General features: G+C 41.6%; 1 protein-coding gene across 1 annotated transcript in view; it reads right to left on the reverse strand.

Annotated features, from left to right (window-relative positions):
* AGBL1 (AGBL carboxypeptidase 1) overlaps window positions 1-21,039 on the reverse strand; it is a 1,396,462-nt gene that overhangs the window by 667,008 nt on the left and 708,415 nt on the right. The window contains exon 19 of the mRNA XM_075345952.1: window positions 170-299. Coding sequence (XP_075202067.1) covers window positions 170-299 — 130 coding nt within the window. The remainder of the gene's footprint in view (window positions 1-169; window positions 300-21,039) is intronic.

A 21,039-nucleotide genomic window follows, 5' to 3' on the forward strand; every position in this document is an offset into this window, starting at 1 on the left:
TTTTATGGTTCTTTTCTCACAATTCTAGTTGTCATTTATAACCATATGAGAATATATCCAAATGGAAATTGTTTAAGGGATTTAACTCCCACATTCAATAAATCTTTATTTTTTATTACATTTTAATGCAGAACTCTAGTTTACAATATGGCGTTTGTAGTGGACTCACCAGTGGTGTTCTGCCAATGCTCTTCAGGTAGTATAGCAGACCCTTTACATGATAGATGGTTGGTTGTAGATTGCAGTTGGGTGTTAACCATTGTCTGTTTAAATCTTCACCATTCAGGGAACACCTGTGACTAAAGCAAAAAAAAAAAAGATTAAGATGTATTTTTTTTCAACTACTATTTAGGGATTACGCATTTAATGACTTACTGTATACCAATAAATACTGAATTCAATATGGAACACAAATTTATAAATTTATCTGTCAGCAAAAAGCTTCATATGGAATTATTTTTATTACCCTGGTTATTATATAAGGAGGTAACCTCCATATTCCTACTGATGCAAAGTTTGTTTGTTCTCACTATGAGCTTGGACCCTCTTCTGTGTAATTATGCCTGTGTGAAGCAGCTGGTGACAGTGGAGGACAAGATGATGAAAATTGCACCACAGTACCGGTGGACTGTTGAACGTAGTATTCTGTAAATGCAGAGTGATGCAGCATAAGACTAGGCTCTAGGCTTTGGGAACAATTACTGGATTTGTGGTGAGTCCTTATGGTTCATACTGAGAGTCCTAGCAAGAGGCCTATTATTCCAAGTCCAGCAAAGTTTGTGAGCCTAAGGCCTCTTTCACACGTCAGTGATTCTGGTACGTTTGTTCTTTTTTTTAAACGTACCAGAATCACTGACATACGCAGACCCATTATAATGAATGGGTCTGCTCACACATCAGAGATTTTTCACTGACCATGTCTCCGTGCAGCGTTCATGCGTGTCCGTGATTGCCGCACAGAGACATGTCCATTTTTTTCTGGCATCACTGATGTCCCACGGACCACACAGTGGTGTGGTCCATGAAACACGTGACAGAAAAAAACGTGCTTTTAAAAAAAATCATTTTTACTCACCCGGCTCCAGCGATGTCCTCTGCAGCCCGTGCAGCTTGCTGCTTCTGAGCCGGCTCATTACTGTCGCGCATATTCATGATGCACGACACAGCCAACCCAGAAGCAGCTGCTGCGGGGGTCAGCACCAGCCAGATGCTGCACCGCGGGAGCGATCAGCACCATGGAGAGCAGGAGCGCGCATAGGTGAGTTAATCTCTAAGTGCAATCACGGGCCACGGAGAACGGAGCCCGAATTGTACTTAGACAAGCCACTTGTGCTGTGATTCACGGTACACGGAGGGACATGTGCGTGTTTTACACGCCAGTGAAAAACGTCAGTGTTTTTCACTGACGTGTGAAACGGGCCTAAAGGTGTGTTTACATGCAGCATTTTTCAGCAGTTCTTTGCTAGTAATTTTTTCTGCAGAAAGTAAGCTACGTTTTATAGTAACAGCGAAAGCTATGCGATTTCAGAAATATCATGCACACGCTTGTTTTTTTCCTGACTGAATTTGAGCACTGCATCTGCAAAATGTCAATTTTTTTCAGTATTTTGGCTAAATTTTTGCAGTATTTTTTCATCCATAGAAAATTATAAAATGCTGCAAAAAACCACAGCAAACAGCAGTGTTGGTTTTTTTGCTGCATGCTTGTTAAATCAGACAAACTTTATTAAAAATGTACAGAGTAGAAATCATATGTGTAATCCAGAAACAAAAAATATTAAAAGAAATGCAGCATAAACATACTGAAAAAGGCTACAATTATGCAGGAAATTTGTCATTTGGAAGCAGCGAGAGAGAGCAGGTTTTAACTGCAGACAAAAATGCTTCAAAAACACTGAGTTCAAGATATGCGTAAAACATACTGCAAAGCTCTGGGTGCCGTTATACAGTATATTCATTAGATAGCATTCACTTGTGAACACCTGTAGGAAACAGATTTGACTAAAATCTAACAACCGTAGCGCGTTTTAGCTCCCAGGTTGGATGTACTGCCAAATTCTCTGAAACGCCTTTGAAAACTGCTTAGGGCAGAGAAATGTATATTCAATTCACGGGCAACAGCTCTGGTGATATTCCTGCAGTCAGCAGCCAATTGCTCACTCCCTCAAAAGTTGCGACATGTGTAAAATTGTGCTGTGTAATAAAACTGCACATTTAGAGTGGCCTTTTATTTTGGCCAACCTAAGGCGCACCTGTGCAACAATCATGCTGTCTGTCAAGCTGTACAAAGGACTATTAAGACATAGTACAGCGTATTCCCCACTAGGTGGCAGCAGAGTAGTGAACGAGAGATAAATTAACACTAACAAAAAGGCAGCTGAAGTACCGCAGAGTAACTTCCGCAGCCAGTTAACAGGCAAACCACCAGGGGGCAATAGAGTAGTCAAACAGTCAGGGTCAGCCAGTCAAGTCACTGCAAAGGGAGGATCAAAATCAAGGCAGAAAACAGAACCGAGTCGGAATACGGGAGATAAGGAATACAGAAGGAAACACAAAGAACAGAAAGGAGTGGGAAGTCAGGAACCGGGACAGGCAGACAAATGGGGGAAGGTACAAGTCAGGATACAGTAGTAGGGAGGCAAGACAGTTTGGGAACACTCACCAGAACCAGTATACAAGCTGCAAGGTAGAAATATCACTGGCACTGAACCAAGTAAGATATAGCGTCCTGGGATTCGGAACGAGGCAAGGGGACTCAACCCCTGACATGACCAGGCCAGAGCTGGGTGTAATCACAGCAGGGAAAAGCTGGCCTGGATCATGACACTGTCTAATGAGCATCTTGATATATCCCACCTGTGAGGTGGATGGATTATCTCGATAAAGGAAAAGTGATCTCTAAATAAGATATAGACAAATTTATGAACAATATTTGAGAGAAAAAGGCCCTTTTTGTGTAGATAGAAAAAGTCTTAGATCTTTGAGTTCAGCTCATGAGAAAGAAGCGCAAAAACAAAAGTGTTGTATTTATAATATTGTTCAGTGTTGTCCATTTGATGGGTTTTATTTTTAGTTTAGGGACTTATTTTGATTATCATGTTGAAAAATGTATGCACGTTTTCACTTTTTTAATAAAAATCTATGTTGACCTTTTGGACATTACCACAAAGGAAATTGATCCCCTTGGTCATATAGTCACCCATCATCAATTTAATGACTCAGGTAACCAGGGAACTAGTCAATAACAAAAAATAATAATGTAGCACCCCTGAGGTATCAGGTGCCAGAAAATGTGAACGTGGAAACCCAAACCCCAGAATATCTGTGCCAGTCAACACACCAGCACCCTCAGGCCACATACATATCCCCAATTCCAGACTGGGAGAGTGCTCACAGCAACAGGTAAAAGGGATGGGCACTTATTGGCTAATTGCCACCCAACCTGTAGGGAGAGACCCAGCAAGGGGAGGGGCGAGTGGTCAGTTGGGAAGTTGGCGGCAGGAAGTGTTTAATTGGGAAGAGAGTGTAGAGAGAAATAATCGGAGAGAGTTGAAGGTGAAGGAGAGAGGAGTATGGAGTGAAGTAAAGAAGGACAAGTGTAAAGACCTAAAGTATGAACGAGACGCTGTAAAGGAGAGAGGGACTGTGGAGTAATGACCAGGACTCCAGGAAACATGAGTTACCTGTGGAAGTGTAATACTCCAGGGACTGCGTGACGTCTGTGGAAGTCTGGAACCTAGGCTCACAGGACTCAGCACAAGGCCGGGTGCAGATCCTAGGACAACGAATCACTTTATGGGCAACTGTTAAATCTGCCAGGTGAGGGGATCTCCAGGGTCCCTCACAAACCCAAAGAGTCTGAAGCATCAGCAGCAAAGAGGGGACAAAGGACAGAAGTTCACCCATTAAATAGTCCAGGCTGCCTGCAATAGGACCATGACTGAAACAGAGGGGTTCCCCCAGAAGCTCTAAGCCACGGGAGCCCAATAGAAATGAGTGTGCACGGCGGACAGCTACGCCAGGTCACAGCTGGCATGGAGAACAAGGGGAGCGGGAACACCTGTAATCGGCACCAGCAGGTCCAGGTACCAAGCCACAAGTAAAAAGGCAAGTTGAAACTGCAATACCGGTGTGGCCTGTTTCCTTCTCGCCTCTGTACACATACATTGACTGTCTCCTACTATTGCCCCCTCATCATCCACTGCTTGGGCCTAGCCCTGCTTGCAGAGGGCCCAAAACACCTAAGCTGCATTACTCCACCAGACCCAGCAGGACCCTGCAGCAGCGGCTTCAATAACCTGTCCGCACACCACAAGTGGCGTAGTCGAAAGACTCTTTTCTTTTCTTTTATTTTTCTCTCATTTTTCACCCCTTTTATCAGAGCGACCCCAAGGATCATGGAACCGGGCATCGGCCACGACCACAACTATTCTCCTGCACACCACGCACCCAGAACTGAGTACCCCACTGGGGCGTCACAATAATAGTATGGATGGATGTAGACTGTAGAGTGGATGTGAAAATACTTTTTTTGTTATTTTAACATAGATACAGTTTATTTTTTACAGGGATGGAGCAGCCCTTTAACAGCACTTGTCTTAATAATAATAAAATGGTGGTGACTACTCTTATTTACTGCTCTTCTTATCGCACTGGATACAAACAAACACAGTTCAAGCCATTGTGAACCGCAGTCAAGGGTGAAGAAAAGAAAGATCTATTACTGATATTAAATATGAAGCAACAGGATGGAAATGGCTTTGTCTGCTGCAATTTAATGAAACTTTTCTTTTTTTATTCTCCAAGTCTTCTTTAGGTTGAAGTAACCCATGTTACTTTAATTAAAACTGTTATTAAGTAATAAAAAGCAGAAAATGGTAACAATTTCTTTACATGAAGCACAAAGCCCAGTAAGAAAAGTAATAAAAAAATGGGCAGATTTAAAATTGTTTTTGGATAATGAGTTCAATTATTTTCTTCCGCTCACTCATGTTTTATTACTACTTTACCCATAAACATTTTAGTAACGATCTCCAGTGTATAGTAACCGGTTCATAGAAAGTCTCGCATACTATAATGTATGTTTTATTTGCATGAACAAAAATCCATCCGTCACACAGGATATTTATAAAAACCAGTGGGGAGGCGGATAGGATACCTGTGTTTATGCAAGTCAAGAGCAAAATTAGAAATAATTGTATTTTAATTATATAATTACCATAATTATATATACACAGTCTAACATTGATTTGCAGCATCAAGAAGAAAAAGTGGTGAAATGATGGAAATCACAGGATGGATAGACATATTAATAATGAGCAAAGGATGAAAAAAAATATATTTAAAAGCATATCAACTTATTCAGCATCGAGTATGAACACCAGTATACCTGCACTTAAGGCCACTTCACATCGACATCGCTAACGAGATGTTGTTGGGGTCACGGAATTCGTGACGCACATCTGGAATCGTTAGCGACGTCGTTGCGTTTGACACCAACGAGCGACCGCTAACGACCAAAAATACTCACCTAATCGTTGATCGTTGACACGTCGTTCCTTTCCCAAATGTCGTTGCTGGTGGTGGATGCAGGTTGTTTGTCGTTCCTGAGTACAGCACACATCGCTGTGTGTGACACCCCGGGAACGAGGAACAACAGCGTTCCTGCGTCCTCCGGCAACGAGGTGGGCGTGTTGTTAATGTGGCTGGTCTCCGCCCCTCCGCTTCTATTGGTGGGCCGCGGTGTGACGTCGCTGTGACGGCACACGAACCTCCCCCTTAAAAAAGAGGTTGTTCGCTGCCCAAAGCGACGTCGCAAGGAAGGTAAGTACGTGTGATGCGCACTACCGATTTTGTCCGCAACGGGCAGCGATTTGCCCGTGACGCACAAACGACAGGGACGGGTGCTTTTGGTAGCGACATCGCTAGCGATGTCACTGCATGTAAAGCGCCCTTTACATGTCCTGGCTGCTATCAATGAGGTTACTACTTGGTATCACAAACAATTTTGTCCTTTATGACATAAGATTTTTTATTGCTGTGTTTCAGGAGTCATATCTTGTATTTTTCCAGTAGCAGGGATATGAAGGCTTATTTTTTTCGGGATGGGTTGTGTTCTTCAATTCCATCATTTTGAGGTAAATATAACTTGTTAAATTTTTATTAACTCTTTATGGAAAGGACTATTAAAAAAACCCACAATTCTGCTACAGCCTTTTTTTGCATTATAAACTTTACACAATTCGCTCTGGTGATTAATTTTATTCTTCAGGTCAGTACGAATATGGCAATACCATAGTTATCTTGTTTTATGTGTTTTTCCTATTACTTATTTATATACTTTATAATTAGATTTAGTTTTAATTATTACATATTGTTTTAGTACATACTGGTCTCAGTCTGAAATTCAAGGTCTTATTTGTGTTTAAAATATTTTCTTATCTCATTTGCAAGATTCTAAGTCTCGGTGTTTCTGAGACTTAAAGGTCATATATAACGCAGGGGGGACGGTATATTTCAACTCAAGCAATTATGCAATATTACATTGGTCTGTAAATGGTATAAATTATCCGTGCACTGGTAAATAAACAGAAACTTAATTTTGCTCACAACAAGTGTGCATGGCCTTTCTGCAAGCACTAATATCTAAGAGGCCTAATTCCATTTGGACCTCACCAGTGATGCCATAAGCTGACCTTTGAGTCAGAGCAGAACAGCTACAACATTTTGTAGAATTAATATACTTTTTTAAAAAAAACATTGCTTTTGCATCAACAATTTTTGATAGCCATGAATTTCACAATTTTCCATCAGCGGAGCTGTAGGAGGAATTATATTTTGTGTGACAAGCTACAGTTTTCATTGGTGCAATTTTTTGGTACATCTGAATTTTTTATCACATTTTATTAAGTAAAAATAACAACAAAAATAGCAATTCTATATTTTGGGGTTTTTTTTTCACCAATTGGTATAAATGTCACATTGTGTTTGCGCTTTGGGTTTATACCAACATGACAATACTTATTTAATATATTATTATTATTATTATTATTATTATTAGGTTATTGAGTTTCTCTCTTTGCTCAAGAAATGTATTTTTTAATATTTTTTATATTCTGACACCCACATCTTTTTCATTTTTACATAGATGGAGCTATATAAGGACATGTTTTTTGTCAGACAAACTAGTTTTTAATGGTTAAGTATAGAAGTGCGGCACTCCTGCTATAATAAGGTGCCTGAATAGGGTCCAACCCCGTATCAATAATATATCAAAATTCGGCACTCAGGTTGAAATAAATCGATTTTTTTTATTTTTCAAAGTTTGTCAAGCAATTTTGTGTTATCAAAAATAAAAAAAAACGTTTCGGTCACACGACCTTCATCAAGTATATTAACACTACAAAAAAGAAAAAATAAACATGTAAACAAATCATGTGGCATGAATATCATTAACATGCAATATACATAAATTGAAAGACGTGTCCTCAATTAATACAAAAAGGATCTCTTTGTCAATCAAAAAATGTCAAATATACATCATGTACTAATGGAACAACAGAGAACACAGGATATCAGAAAAAATGCTTTGTCACTGGACTATGAAGCATAAATCTACATTCAAAGAACAATGAAATCTGTTTCCTATAGAAAAAGGGAACAATAAAAAAATAAATAAAAAATAAGCAAATAATAATAAGCTATGGGCTGCCAATAACTCCTTATTACCCCGATTTGCCAACACACCAGGGTAAATCGGGAAGAGCCGGGTACAGTCCCAGAACTGTCGCATCTAATGTATGCGGCAATTCTGGGCGGCTGTTGGCTGATATTGTTAGGGTGGGGGGCTCCCCATAACGTGGAGCTCCCCATCCTGAGAATACCAGCCTTCAGCCGTATGGCTTTATCTGGCTGGTTTTAAAAATGGGGGGAACCGCACGCCGTTTTTTTTAATTATTTAATTATTTATTTCACTACACAGTATAGACACGCCCACCGGCTGCTGTGATTGGGTGCAGTGTGACACCTGTCACTCAGAGTGGGGGCGTGTCTCACTGTAACCAATCATAGGCGCTGGTGGGCGGGGAAAGCAGGGAATACGAAATTGTTTAATGGGCGGCCGGCTTTTTCAAAACAGTAAAAGCCGCCGGAGCAGTGTGAATGCCATGCAGCGCCGGGGATCGGTAAGTATATGAGAGAGGGCTGCTAACTTCAGTTACTCAGGAGTTTAGCGGTCACCGGTGAGTCCTTCACAGGTGACCGCTAATCAGGACGTGACACAGACACAGCCGGAGCATCACAATGAAGTCGGGTGAAGTTCACCCGAGTTCATTCTGACAGTGCGGCTCTGTCTGTGTCTGCTGTCATCTGCCATTCAGCTCTGCTACATGGCTGTCTGTGTCTGCTGTTAGCGGCCATGTAGCAGAGCTGAATGGCAGATGACATAGTAAAAACGCATCCCACATTACACACGCTTGGCAAGTCAATAAATAAAAAAAAAAAAGGTGCTCAATGCATACGTCACAGAACACATGATCTAAAGGATCGCACACAAAATTGATCAATTTCACATAGACTACTAACGCTCGTGTGACAGCAAATGAATGACCTATGTGCAATCTCATAAGATCCCGTATGCAACCTGGGCGTGTCACATCGCAAATGCGATTGTACAACTAATTGCAACGTGTAAAGTGGGCTTAAGAGGCCTAATTCAATTTGGACCTCACCAGTGATGCCATAAGCTGATTTATGCTTCATAGTCCAGTGACAAAGCATTTTTTCTGATATCCTGTGTTCTCTGTTGTTCCATTAGTACATGATGTATATTTGACATTTTTTGATTGACAAAGAGATCCTTTTTGTATTAATTGAGGACACGTCTTTCAATTTATGTATATTGCATGTTAATGATATTCATGCCACATGATTTGTTTACATGTTTATTTTTTCTTTTTTGTAGTGTTAATATACTTGATGAAGGTCGTGTGACCGAAACGTTTTTTTGATTTTTGATAACACAAAATTGCTTGACAAACTTTGAAAAATAAAAAAATCGATTCATTTCAACCTGAGTGCCGAATTTTGATATATTAGTTTTTAATGGTACCACTTATAATTTTTTTATCACTTTTTCTTTGTTTTTGTAGTAGGCATGGACAAAAGATCGTATAATGTGGAAAAGTCTTTACAATTTATTTTTACAGAGTTCACTGTGTAGTATAATTGACATATTAACTTTAATTTGTTTGTATGATTAAGTTGATACTTATTTTATACCTATATGTTTCTGCTTTACTACTTTTTCACAAGAAATTTTTTACGTCTTTTTTTGGTCATTCTGCTGTAAGAGTCCTAAGTTGTTAATTTTTCTGTTTACAGAACTGTAAGAGTTTGTTATGCTTTTCATATCAAGTTATTGGCTTTTGTATTATTTTGGAAAAAATACAAGTTTTCGATAATTTTTTTATTTATGTTATGTAGCCACAATTAACAAAAATGGCAATTATGGCATAGTTTTCATTTTAATTTTTAATGTTGTTCATAATATTGTAAGAAGAAATATATATTATATATATATATATATATATATATATACACAGTATATATATATATATATATATATATATATATATTGTATTATGGACAATTATAACCAAAGCAATACCAGATATGGAACAATTTCTAGAAGAAATAATTTTTTTTACAATTTTTATTATTAAAACTGTGACTTAATGTTTGGGTTTTTTTTTAAAGAATACTTAAAAGCATTTTTTTTTGCACTTACCAATGTTTGCTTGTCCCACAAGAAAATATGGAGGACAGTTGCATTGATTATACACTATGCAACCTATTTTGCACAGTGCATTATCTAAGCTGTCAGCTGTCAGTGCGCTGACAAATGGAATGATTTCTCTTTGTCAAACTATAAACATGCCACTTCCTATAGCTGGACGTGTGGCTTGTAGGTGAATGGACTGGTGCCTTCCACCTGAAAACACCAACTGTATTAATATGTGATTTTTTTTTTTTTTACTTGTGTGTAGCATTGGTATTTTATATGTGTAATGTTTTTAGCCACAAATTGCAGGGTTAACTCACGGCTGGCCCTTAGTAGGAGGAGTGATAAGGACCAGAGGAAAAAATAGTTCATAATTCACAGAGCTAGATTGAGGCCTGGTGTGAGCAAGAGAGTGGGAGAAATGGTAGAGAAGACAGGAATAGTGATGAACAAATATACTCACCAGCATTCCTTACTGGTATGAATGTTAAGGTGTTCGCGATAACCGCTACTTGATAAGCATTTTGATCCTCGAGCCGTGAGTTCCTAGTTCCCCCCCGAAATGTTTGGTGCCTGATTTTCAACCACTAAACATGCAAGGATTGCTTGCCAATCACAGTAATGCCATAGCCATCTTTGCTAGTAGCATTACTATGATTGGGAGGCAGAGTAAAAAGTTTGGAGTGGAGTGTAGAAAAAAATAATTTGGAAAAAATGGTGCAGTGTTCCTCGTATTTTTTATAACCAGCCCAGATAAAGCAGACAGACAGCAACAAGCTGCAGCTCCCAGCTGTGCATGTTATATTTGATGTTTATCAAAATACGAGGGACCCTGTGTGTGTTTTTTTTGTTTTTTAAATATTTAAATAAATCATTTTAAAAAACATTGTGAGGTCCCCCCCTCAATTTTGATACCAAGCAAAGATAAAGGGGACAGCTGGGGGCTGGTATTCTCAGGCTGGAAGGCCCATGTTTATTGGGCCTTCCGCAGTCTAAAAGTACAGCAGGCAGTGAACCCAGAATTATTGCATTCATTAGATGTGTCAAAATTGGGGGAATAAGCTCACAACAATTTTTAAAATTATTTATTTAAATACATTTAAAAAAAAACAAATGGGGTCCCTCATATTTTGATACACAGCCAAGATAATGTGCACAGCTGGGCGTTGTAGCATGCAGCATGGTGGACATTGCGCATTTTTTTTTAATGTATTTAGTTTTACACTCCGCTTTGGGCACCCAGACAGCTAGTGTGAGGGAAATGAATCACAGAGGCTGGCACAGAGGATGGGCAGGAGAAGCAGGACTGCAACCAATTACAGACACTATTACATAGGGTGGGCGGGGGAAACAGTGCCTATTCATGAACTTTAATGATGGGACCAGAAAGCTGTGTGACAGCTGCGGGAAGCTGTAAGTGTAATTCTCCTCCTTTAACCCCTTTAATACTCGGGCAACATTATTCATCTTCTCCATGCTGTTCCCATTCAGTTTCGACATTTTTCCATCCTTTGCAGCATTTTTACAGCCCTCCAAGACATACAGTGCGTATGGAAAGTATTCTGCGATCGGCTGTGTGTGTCTGCGTTCAGCTGTGTGTGCCTGTGATCGGCTGTGTGTGCCTGTGATAGGATGGGTGTATCTGTGATCGGCTGTGTGTGCCTGCGATCGGATGTGTGTATCTGGGATCAGCTGTGTGTGCCTGTGATAGGATGTGTGTATCTGATCGGCTGTGTGTGCCTGTGATAGGATGTGTGTATCTGATCGGCTGTGTGTGCCTGTGATAGGATGTGTGTATCTGATCGGCTGTGTGTGCCTGTGATAGAATGTGTGTATCTGTGATCGGCTGTGTGTGCCTGCGATCGGATGTGTGTATCTGTGATCGGCTGTGTGTGCCTGCGATCGGATGTGTGTATCTGTGATCGGCTGTGTGTATCTGTGATCGGCTGCGTGTGCCTGCGATCGGATGTGTGTATCTGTGATCGGCTGTGTGTGCCTGCGATCTGCTGTGTGTGATGTGCTGTGTATATCTGCGATCTGCTGTGTGAGTGTGCCTGTGATCGGCTGTGTGTATCTGTGATCGGCTGTGTGTATCTGTGATCTGCTGTGTGTGTGTGTGTGTGTGTGTGTGTGAGATCTGCTGTGTGTGTGATCTTCTGTGTGTGTCTGGGATCTTCTGTGTGTGTCAGCTAGCAGCAGGGGAGAACAGCGTGCAGCACTGACCAGAGATCACAGGAGGACCTTGGAACCACGCAGACGTCCTGGTCTGGTGAGTATGAGTCTCCTGGGAAGTGGGGGAGGTCTGGTTTTTTGGGGGGTAAACTTACCCCCAACCGTGTTTCTCCAAGAATAAGACCTCCTCCAAAAATAAGCCCTAGTGCTTTTTTGGGGGGGACAAAAAAAAAATATAAGACAGTGTCTTATTTTTGGAAAAACACGGTACCTACACCTGTGTAGCACAATATAACTATGCCTCTTTGTGAATAATGCATATGATGGTGCTGTGTGCACAAGATCCATTAATTACTTTACATTAATAGTCATAATTTGTACAGATATTAATATGTGTATAAACCTCTGTAATAATGTCTATTACAGAAATGTTATTTTTATCCAGTACGAGCTACAGAAATATTTCATATAAATTGCCAATATTACAGCCATTCTCAAGACACATCCATAGGGGGATAAATAACACTCGACAGAGAAAGGCATAAAGTAAATAGTTATAAAGAAAATTTAAGGCCATAGCTGGGAGGATAAACTTATTTTAAAATCTCCTGTCCATTACAGTTAAATGTCGAGACAGGACCCATCATAACTTGTGAGTGATGGCTGATGCGATAATGGCGCCTTGGGCACTGTAAGTCATAAACTCTAAAGGGATGCAGAGAACTTGATGTTTCTAGAACATCACCGCTCACTGCGCATTGTAACAGTCACAGCAAAATAAGATGAATATTTGAGGGATGTTTATATATAAAAACTAGGGAGAAAATTTCCCAATCTTTTGATGATATTATGAATAGGCTGCAATACACTGATACATTCAGCATTGTTAACCTGCAAAATGTTCTCATGCTTTTTGTTTTTATGCAACCGATGTGATAAACAATGCAAAAAAAACTAGGTACCACGTACATTTTGAATAGTGAGAATATTACTATACAGATCAAAAATAGATATTCACATTACTACATTGATTAATAATAAAAAGGAGTTCACAATATCTACATGAATTTTTTTTCTGAAAAATGCAACATTTCAGATTTAACTTTTTACTACTACATGAAGCAGTGAAATTAAATACCTATTCAATTATAAAGAAATCATTTTTTTTATCATAACAGCTATTTTGGGTGATAAAGGTTAACCATTTAAGAAATGGGCGATTTTTCAATTTTGGGCTTTTGTTTTTTTCTCCCTTCTTTCTCCCTTTTTTCATTTTAGCACGTGATGGAAAGCAGGAGAAAAATTCCAAGTGTGGTGAAATAACAAAATAATGTACAATTCCACAATTGTTATTTGGCTTTTGTTTGTACTGCCGTGCAATATCATTTACCAGGTAATTACTATTTCACAGATACCAAACATGCATAGCTCTTGTTTTAACTGGAGAAAAAAATAAGAAATTCGTAAAAGAAAATACAATTTCGCTTCTGTCACCATTTTCCAAGAACTGTAAGGCGACATGCACACATTGAGCATTTGGTGAGTTTTTTACCTAAGTATTCATAAGCGAAAACCACGAGTGGGTAAAAAAAAACAGAAGTAATGATGTTTGTCTATTATACTTTTCCTCTGATTGTTCCACTTCTGGTTTTGGCTACAAATAATGAGGTAAGAACCACACCAAATACTCAACATGTGCACGTGGCCTAATGTTTTCAATTTACTGGATGATGTAGTTTGAGGGCTCAGTTTTTCACTACGAGCCAGTGTTTTTATTGGTATCTTTTTGTGGTAGATAGTATGTTTAGATTTCCTATTATTACATTTTTTGCTGCTGTTGCAACTCTAGCGTATTAATTTTCGTCACATTATGACTTTACTTTTTATGTTATGACGTTATGATAGATCGAACATTTATGAACACATTCAGACCAAAAATTTGGACACACCTTCTCATTCAAACAGGGTTTTTTTATTTTCATGACTCTGATAATTGTAGATTCACATTGAAGGCATCAAAACTATGAATTAACAAATGTGGAATGAAATACTTAACAAAAACGTGTGAAACAACTGAAAATATGTCTTATATTCTAGGTTCTTCAAAGTAGCCACCTTTTGCTTTGCTTACTGCTTTGCACACTCTTGGCATTCTCTTGATGAGCTTCAAGAGGTAGTCACCGGAAATGGTTCTCACTTCACAGGTGTGCCCTGTCAGGTTTAATAAGTATGATTTCTTTCCTTATAAATGGGGTTGGGACCATCAGTTGTGTTGTGCAGAAGTCTAGTGGATACGCTGCTGATAGTCCTACTGAATAGACTGTTAGAATTTGTATTATGGCAAGAAAAAAGCAGCTACGTAAAGAAAAACAAATGGCCATCATTACTTTAAGAAATTAAGGTCTGTCAGTCCGAAAAATTGTGGGGGTGCGGGGGTGCTTTGCTGGTGACACTGTTGAGAATTATTCAAAATTGAAGGCATACTGAATAGAGATGAGCGGTGTTCGAGGTTTGCCAATTTCATGTTCGAGTGATTTTGAGGGGTGCTCGAGATTGAACTCAAAATCGAGCTTTTTGCTAAAAGCTCGATAGCTCGAGTTACGTTCGAGAACAGTTCGATCAGCAAAAAGTCTAGCTATTTACTAGCTGGTTTTTCACTGTAATAGTGTGAGTCACTGTGATTCACGCTATTATCAAATTTCAGCATATAATGTGCGGGGGGGGGGACTCGGTTTAGATTTGTGCTGCCGCTGTGTACTGATAGAATGCCGATCGCCGTTTTTTTTTTTTTCATAAGCACGCATGCAGTGGGGTGGGCCAGGATGTCAGCCAATCACAGACACACACAGAGCTAAGTGTACTTTTTGCCAGACAAGCAAGGGCATGTGTCATAGGCTGTGAATGTCACATGTCCTTGCCCTATAAATACGGCCATTTTCCCTCACGTCACCATTATCTGCCTTCTGCGTGTGGGTGACAGTCACCGCTCACGCTGCTGCTGCCACCGCTCCTGCTGTGTGCGCTATAGACACAGCGCTGTAGGGATTAGGGACTGCTGTTTATTTCAGCCCTTTTCAAGGCTGATTTCCAGGCGCTCAGAGAAATAGCTGCTAGGCAGGTCCGTGCAAAAGCTGTATACAGCTTTAGATAACAGTGTCTGTGTACCTAAGCTCAGGGAATTCCTTGCTGCATTTCATCATTAGGAGGGATAGAAAGTGAGGCTTCCTTTCCTGTACTGGTACCAACAGAACCAGACCACTGTACCCACCTGCCCACGTTTGCTACGTTATTTTTATAGCAAACAGTGCTGAAACTTAGTGACATCCAAAAAGTGTCTGCTATACTAAATTAGTGTCCCACTGGTGCCAAGCAAGTTCCAACACCTATGCCTTCTACCCTCCTGCACATTTTTGCTACGCTATTTTTATAGCAACAGTGCTGAAACTTAGTGGCATCCAAAAAGTGTCTGCTATACTAAATTAGTGTCCCACTGGTTCTAAGCAAGTTCCACCACCTCTGCCTTCTACCATCCTGCCCATTTTTGCTACCCTATTTTTATAGCAAACAGTGCTGAAACTTAGTGGCATCCAAAAAGTGTCTGCTATACTAAATTAGTGTCCCACTGGTGCCAAGCAAGTTCCACCACCTCTGCCTTCTACCGTCCTGCACATTTTTGCTACGCTATTTTTATAGCAAACAGTGCTGTCAGTTTTAGGGCCATAGTTGCATTGTCAGGGATAGTCAGTGTTGGTTCTTCAGCTGTCAATAAAGCTAGACCATCTCTGCAATCTACACCACCTCTCAATTTTTGCTACCACATTTTAAGTGTCCAATCTTGTTGCTAACAAAATGAGTGGCAAAAGGACAGATGCTGGTGGAAAGGGGAACAGGTGTGTTGGAAAAGGAAAAAAAGTTTGTGTCCGTGAGGAAGGTAGGAAAAGTACATTAACATCTGCTGAAGATAGGCCATCTTCCAGCAAAAGTAAGATGTCTACTACTTTCCGTGGACAATCCGATGTGTTCCCTTTTTTACGGAACAAAACAACTGGAACAAAGGTAGACAATGAACAAAAAAAAAACACATGGTTGAATGGATCTCAAGTGCTACAACAAGTGCCCTCTCCTCCACCTCAACTTCAACATCCAAAAAACAACATTCCTCTGAGTTGTCATCCCAATCGCACTTGCTTTCTCCCAGCTCTCAAGTCTCCACCCGCCCTGCAGAATATGATGTAACAGAGATGGCTGAGTCTGCAGAGCTGTTCAGTCACACTATAGGCTGGGAATCAGAGGTCTGCTCCCAAGCTACAGTAAGTACAGACCTGGAAATGATCTGCAGTGATGCCCAGAAGCTTTGTGACTCAGATTCAGGCCCTGATGACCAAGTTTCTGAGCATAATGTAGACCCTCATTCCCAAACTGTAACACCTGTTAGTGGAGACAATGAGGAACATACTGATGACGATGAGACGCTGATACCAGATTGGGATGACAACTTAACTATTTAGTCAGGGCAGGAAGAGGTTAGGTCTGAGGGTGAGGGGAGTGCAAACACAACGCTTGATGAGGAAGTTCAAGATCCCACATACTGTCAACCCTCAGTCGGGCACTTGAGGAGGTCACCAGAGGCAGTGGAGGAGGATGCAACTGACGACGAAGTAACCTTGCGTCTTCTTGGACAGAGTCGGAGTACTGGAAGCACGTCAACAAGTGCATCATCAGCCACCACTCTGCCTCTGAGCACAAGTTGGGGTGGCTCTGCAGGTCGCATGTCCTCTAAGCCTTGCCTAGCCTGGTCCTTTTTTGACCTTGCAAAGGATCTCCCAAATCATGTGATCTGTAAAATTTGTCGGCAATCTATAAGTAGAGGCAAAAACCTCACCAGTTTGACAACTTCTTCCATGAATCATCACATGAATAACAAGCATAAGTCCCAGTGGGAAGCTCACTGTGCTGCAATGCGGCCTAGTGGAGCGGGCCAACCACCGCCTGCCCCTTCCCGTGCATCCGTGCGCTTTTCATCTTCTATGACTGTGGAGACAGCTGTCAGACCTGTTCTTCCACGCAGACCTTCCACCACTTTAACCGCAACAGGCAGTTTGCTTGGTAGGTTGTCAGTTGGTTTGGAAGGGGAAACAACTGCTGGTGTACAGCTCTCTCAAACATCGAGAGCACCAACTTTGGATAAAGGCAAAATCATGTCTCCGCCTGCACTTTCCTCACAGACCTGCAGTTTTGCAGGGACACCCTACTCACCAACGTCTCTACACAGCAGCCAGATCTCGGTCCCTCAGATGTGGACAAATAAAAGGCATTTCCTCCGAGCCATGACAAAGCTAAGACATTGACATTAGCCCTCTGTAAACTGTTGGCTACCGAAATGCTGCCTTTCCGACTGGTGGACACAGAGGATTTTCGAGACCTTATGTCCATTGCAGTGTCCCAGTACCAGATGCCCAGTCACCACTACTTCTCCAAGAAAGGTCTGCCTGCGCTACACCACACATACATCACACACAACATCACCGCTTCCTTGAGAAACTCTGTGTGTGACCGGGTGCATTTCACCACCGATACTTGGACCAGTAAGCATGGACAGGGGCGTTACATGTCCCTGACTGGGCACTGGGTAACTATGGTGATAGATGAAGAAGGGTCTGCTCAACAAGTCTTGCCGTCCCCACGACTTGTGCGTCAATCCTATGTATGTTGAAGTTCCTCTACTGCTTCTGCCTCAACCTCGTCTGGGTCCTCCACCTCCGCCCAAAGCCTGCCTGGTCAGGCCACCCGCGTTGCAACTGCACACAAGGAATCCTACAAACCTCCTTACTATGCTGGCAGCAGAGCTCAACGGCATAAGGTGGTCTTTAGCTTGAAATGTCTTGAAAATAAGAGTCACACAGCGGATGAGTTGTGGTCAGCTCTGCGGTCCAAGTTTCGTAAATGGTTGTCTCCACTCAACCTGCAGCCAGGGAAGACCGTGTGCGACAATGCTGCAAACCTGGGTGCGGCCCTTCGCCGGGGCAAGGTGACACATGTGCCTTGTATGGCTCACGTGTTGAACCTTGTTGTCCAGCAACTTTTAACCCACTATCCCGACCTAGATGGGCTTCTGCACAGGGCACGGTCACTCTCTGCTCACTTCCGCCATTAAACCGCCGCAGTTGACCGACTTGCATCGCTCCAGAAGTCATTCAGCCTGCCGGTTCATCGCCTGAAATGCGATGTGGCGATACGCTGGAATGTTATGACGTATAGCCTGGGCCAATGAGATGCAGAAGTGGGGCAGATCACGCTGATGGTCTCAGATCAAGGACCTATGCACCCTTCTGCACAGTGTTGACATGGCGACGAATATGTTTAGCACTGACAATGCCATTATCAGCATGACAATTCCAGTCATTTACATGCTGGAGTAAACGCTAAACACTATTTGGAATCAGGGGGTGGGACAAGAGGAAGGGGAGGAAGTACAGGAGGATTCATATGCAGAAGGGATACCAACATCTACAAGGTCCAGATGTTCATCATCACCAAGGCGGCAGGCATGGGACGGTGGTGGAGGGGATTAACAAGGGCGCATGGTAGCAGACAAAATGTTGAGGAAGGTGCAGGAGACCAGGAAGAGATGGAAGACGAACTCTTGATGGACTTGGAAGACTCAGCAGATGAGAGAGACCTTGGTCAAATTTTGGTTGAACGAGTTTGGGGGAGATGTCAGAGGAAGAAAGCACGGTTAGCACCTCTATGCAAAAAACACAGCGAGGACTTGGTCTGCATGGATGCACAAGACACATGAGCGTCTTCTTGCTGCACTACCTACAACATGACCCTCGGATTGTGAAAATTAGAAGTAATGATGACTACTGGATTGCTACACTATTACATCCCCGATACAAGTCCAAATTTTGTGAAATAATTCCAGCCATAGAAAGGGACGCACGTATGCAGGAGTATCAGCAGAAGCTGTTACTCAACCTTAGCTCGGCTTTTCCACCAAACACCAGTGGTGCACAGAGTGAATCTCCCAGTTGTAACTTGACAAACATGGGACTTTCTCGTCATCAACAGTCTAACCGTACCAGCAGCACCGTATCTGGTGCTGGTAACAGCTATTTTATTGAATCTTTTCATAATTTTTTTAGACCATCCTTTGCAAGGCCACCAAGGACAACAAGTCTGACACATAGTCAGCGGCTGTAGAGGATGATACAGGAGTTTCTCCAAATGAACATCGATGCCATGACTTTGCAACTGGAGCCTTGCTCATTTTGGGCTTCAAATCTTGAAAAATGGCCTGAGCTTGCCACTTAAGCCTTGGAGATCTTGTCGTGTCCCACAGCCAGCGTTGTCTATGAAAGTGTCTTCAGTGCTGCTAGGTGTGTGCTGACAGATAAGTGCACGCGTCTGTCCAGTGACAATGTGGACAGACTAACGTTCATCAAGATGAACAAGTCATGGATCCGCAAGGACTTTACTATCCCTGTGTCATCCTGGGGAGAGTAAAGGCTTGTGGATTTGGAATGTGCTTGATGCTAATGTACCTGTCAAGTTTGCAACTGGGACACAAGTGCTGCCACTGAAGGGGTGTCTGTGTGGCCCAATTTTTGGAAAAAAGGGAGACTCTGCTTGGAGTCCGCTTGCTGTGTTTTTAAAAATGAGCCAAGAAGAACAAGTCTTGGTTCAGCAAGGACTTTGCTACCTACCCCGGTGTCATCCTGGGGACAGTTAAGGCTGGCGTATTTTGGAATGTGCTTGATGAAAATCAAAACATCCTGTTTGCAACTGGGGCACAAGTGATGCCACTGAAGTGGTGTGTGTGGCCCAATTTTTGGAAAAAAGGGAGACTTTGCTTGGAGTCCCCTTGCTGTGTTTTACATGATTTTAGAAGGGCATGCCATGCCTATCTCTGTGTCTCCTCCTCTTTTTCCACATCCAGCTGTTTAGTTTTCGCATGAGTATCTGTCCTTGTCACTTTCCCATGTGTTTGTGTTGTCTTGGGAGTTGTTTGTCACATTTTGGACACCTTTGAGGGTGTTTTCTAGATGTTTTTATGTGTTTGGGATTGACTCCCATTGTTTTGTATGGGGTTCGAGAGGTTCGTCGAACGGTTCACCGAAACAAACTCGAACGCGGCCTCCGTTCGATGAACCAAACCGAACTCGAGCCTCTAGAGATTCGCTTATCTCTAATACTGAACCAGCATGGCTACCACAGCATCTTGCAGCAGCATGCTATTCTATCCAGAAGGAGAGTGATGAGGTGCTACAACAGATGACCTAGCCTCCAGAGTCACCAGACCTGAACCCAATCGAGATGGTTTGGGGTGAGCTGGACCGCAGAGTGAAAGCAAAAGGGCCAACAAGTGCTAAGCATCTCTGGGAACTCCTTCAAAAATGTTAGAAGACCATTTCCGGTGACTACCTTTTGAAGCTCATCAAGAGAATGCCTAGAGTGTGCAAAGCAGTAATCAAAGCAAAAGGTGGCTACTCCTAAGACCTAGAATATAAGACATATTTTTAAAAGCTTCACACTTTTTTATTTAGTATTTCATTCCACATGTGTTAATTCATAGTTTTGATGCCTTCAATGTGAATCTACAATTTTCAATCATGAAAATAAAGAAAACTCTTTGAATGAGAAGGTGTGTCCAAACTTTTTGTCTGTACTGTATATATATATTATTTGTTTTTTTATTGGGCAAAAGGGAGGTAACTTGATCTGTTATATTTTTTTCATATGCTTTAAAACATTTTTATTTTTACGTCACTGTATCTTTACAGCAATGCCACAAAATTGCTATTTATAGAAAAAATCATGGACTCCTATGAACGCCAGCAACTGGCTTTCATAGGATTACTGCAATGTCAGATCCCTGGCTGTTACGGCAACCTATCGGTGTCCCGTGATAACGTTGCAGGAGAGCCGGTGAGCGCTGTAAATGCCACTCTCACTGATTAACAGTGGAATTTAAAAGTCTAAAAGCCTCAAGTGGAGCTTCACTTAAACCTAGCTGTTAGAGACAGATGATGGCAGATGATTACAGCCATCATCTGCCAGCAAAAAAGTGGGATTGTAAGCCATCA

This window comes from Anomaloglossus baeobatrachus, chromosome 4, assembly GCF_048569485.1.
Source record: "Anomaloglossus baeobatrachus isolate aAnoBae1 chromosome 4, aAnoBae1.hap1, whole genome shotgun sequence".
In the NCBI taxonomy this organism is placed as follows: domain Eukaryota; kingdom Metazoa; phylum Chordata; class Amphibia; order Anura; family Aromobatidae; genus Anomaloglossus; species Anomaloglossus baeobatrachus.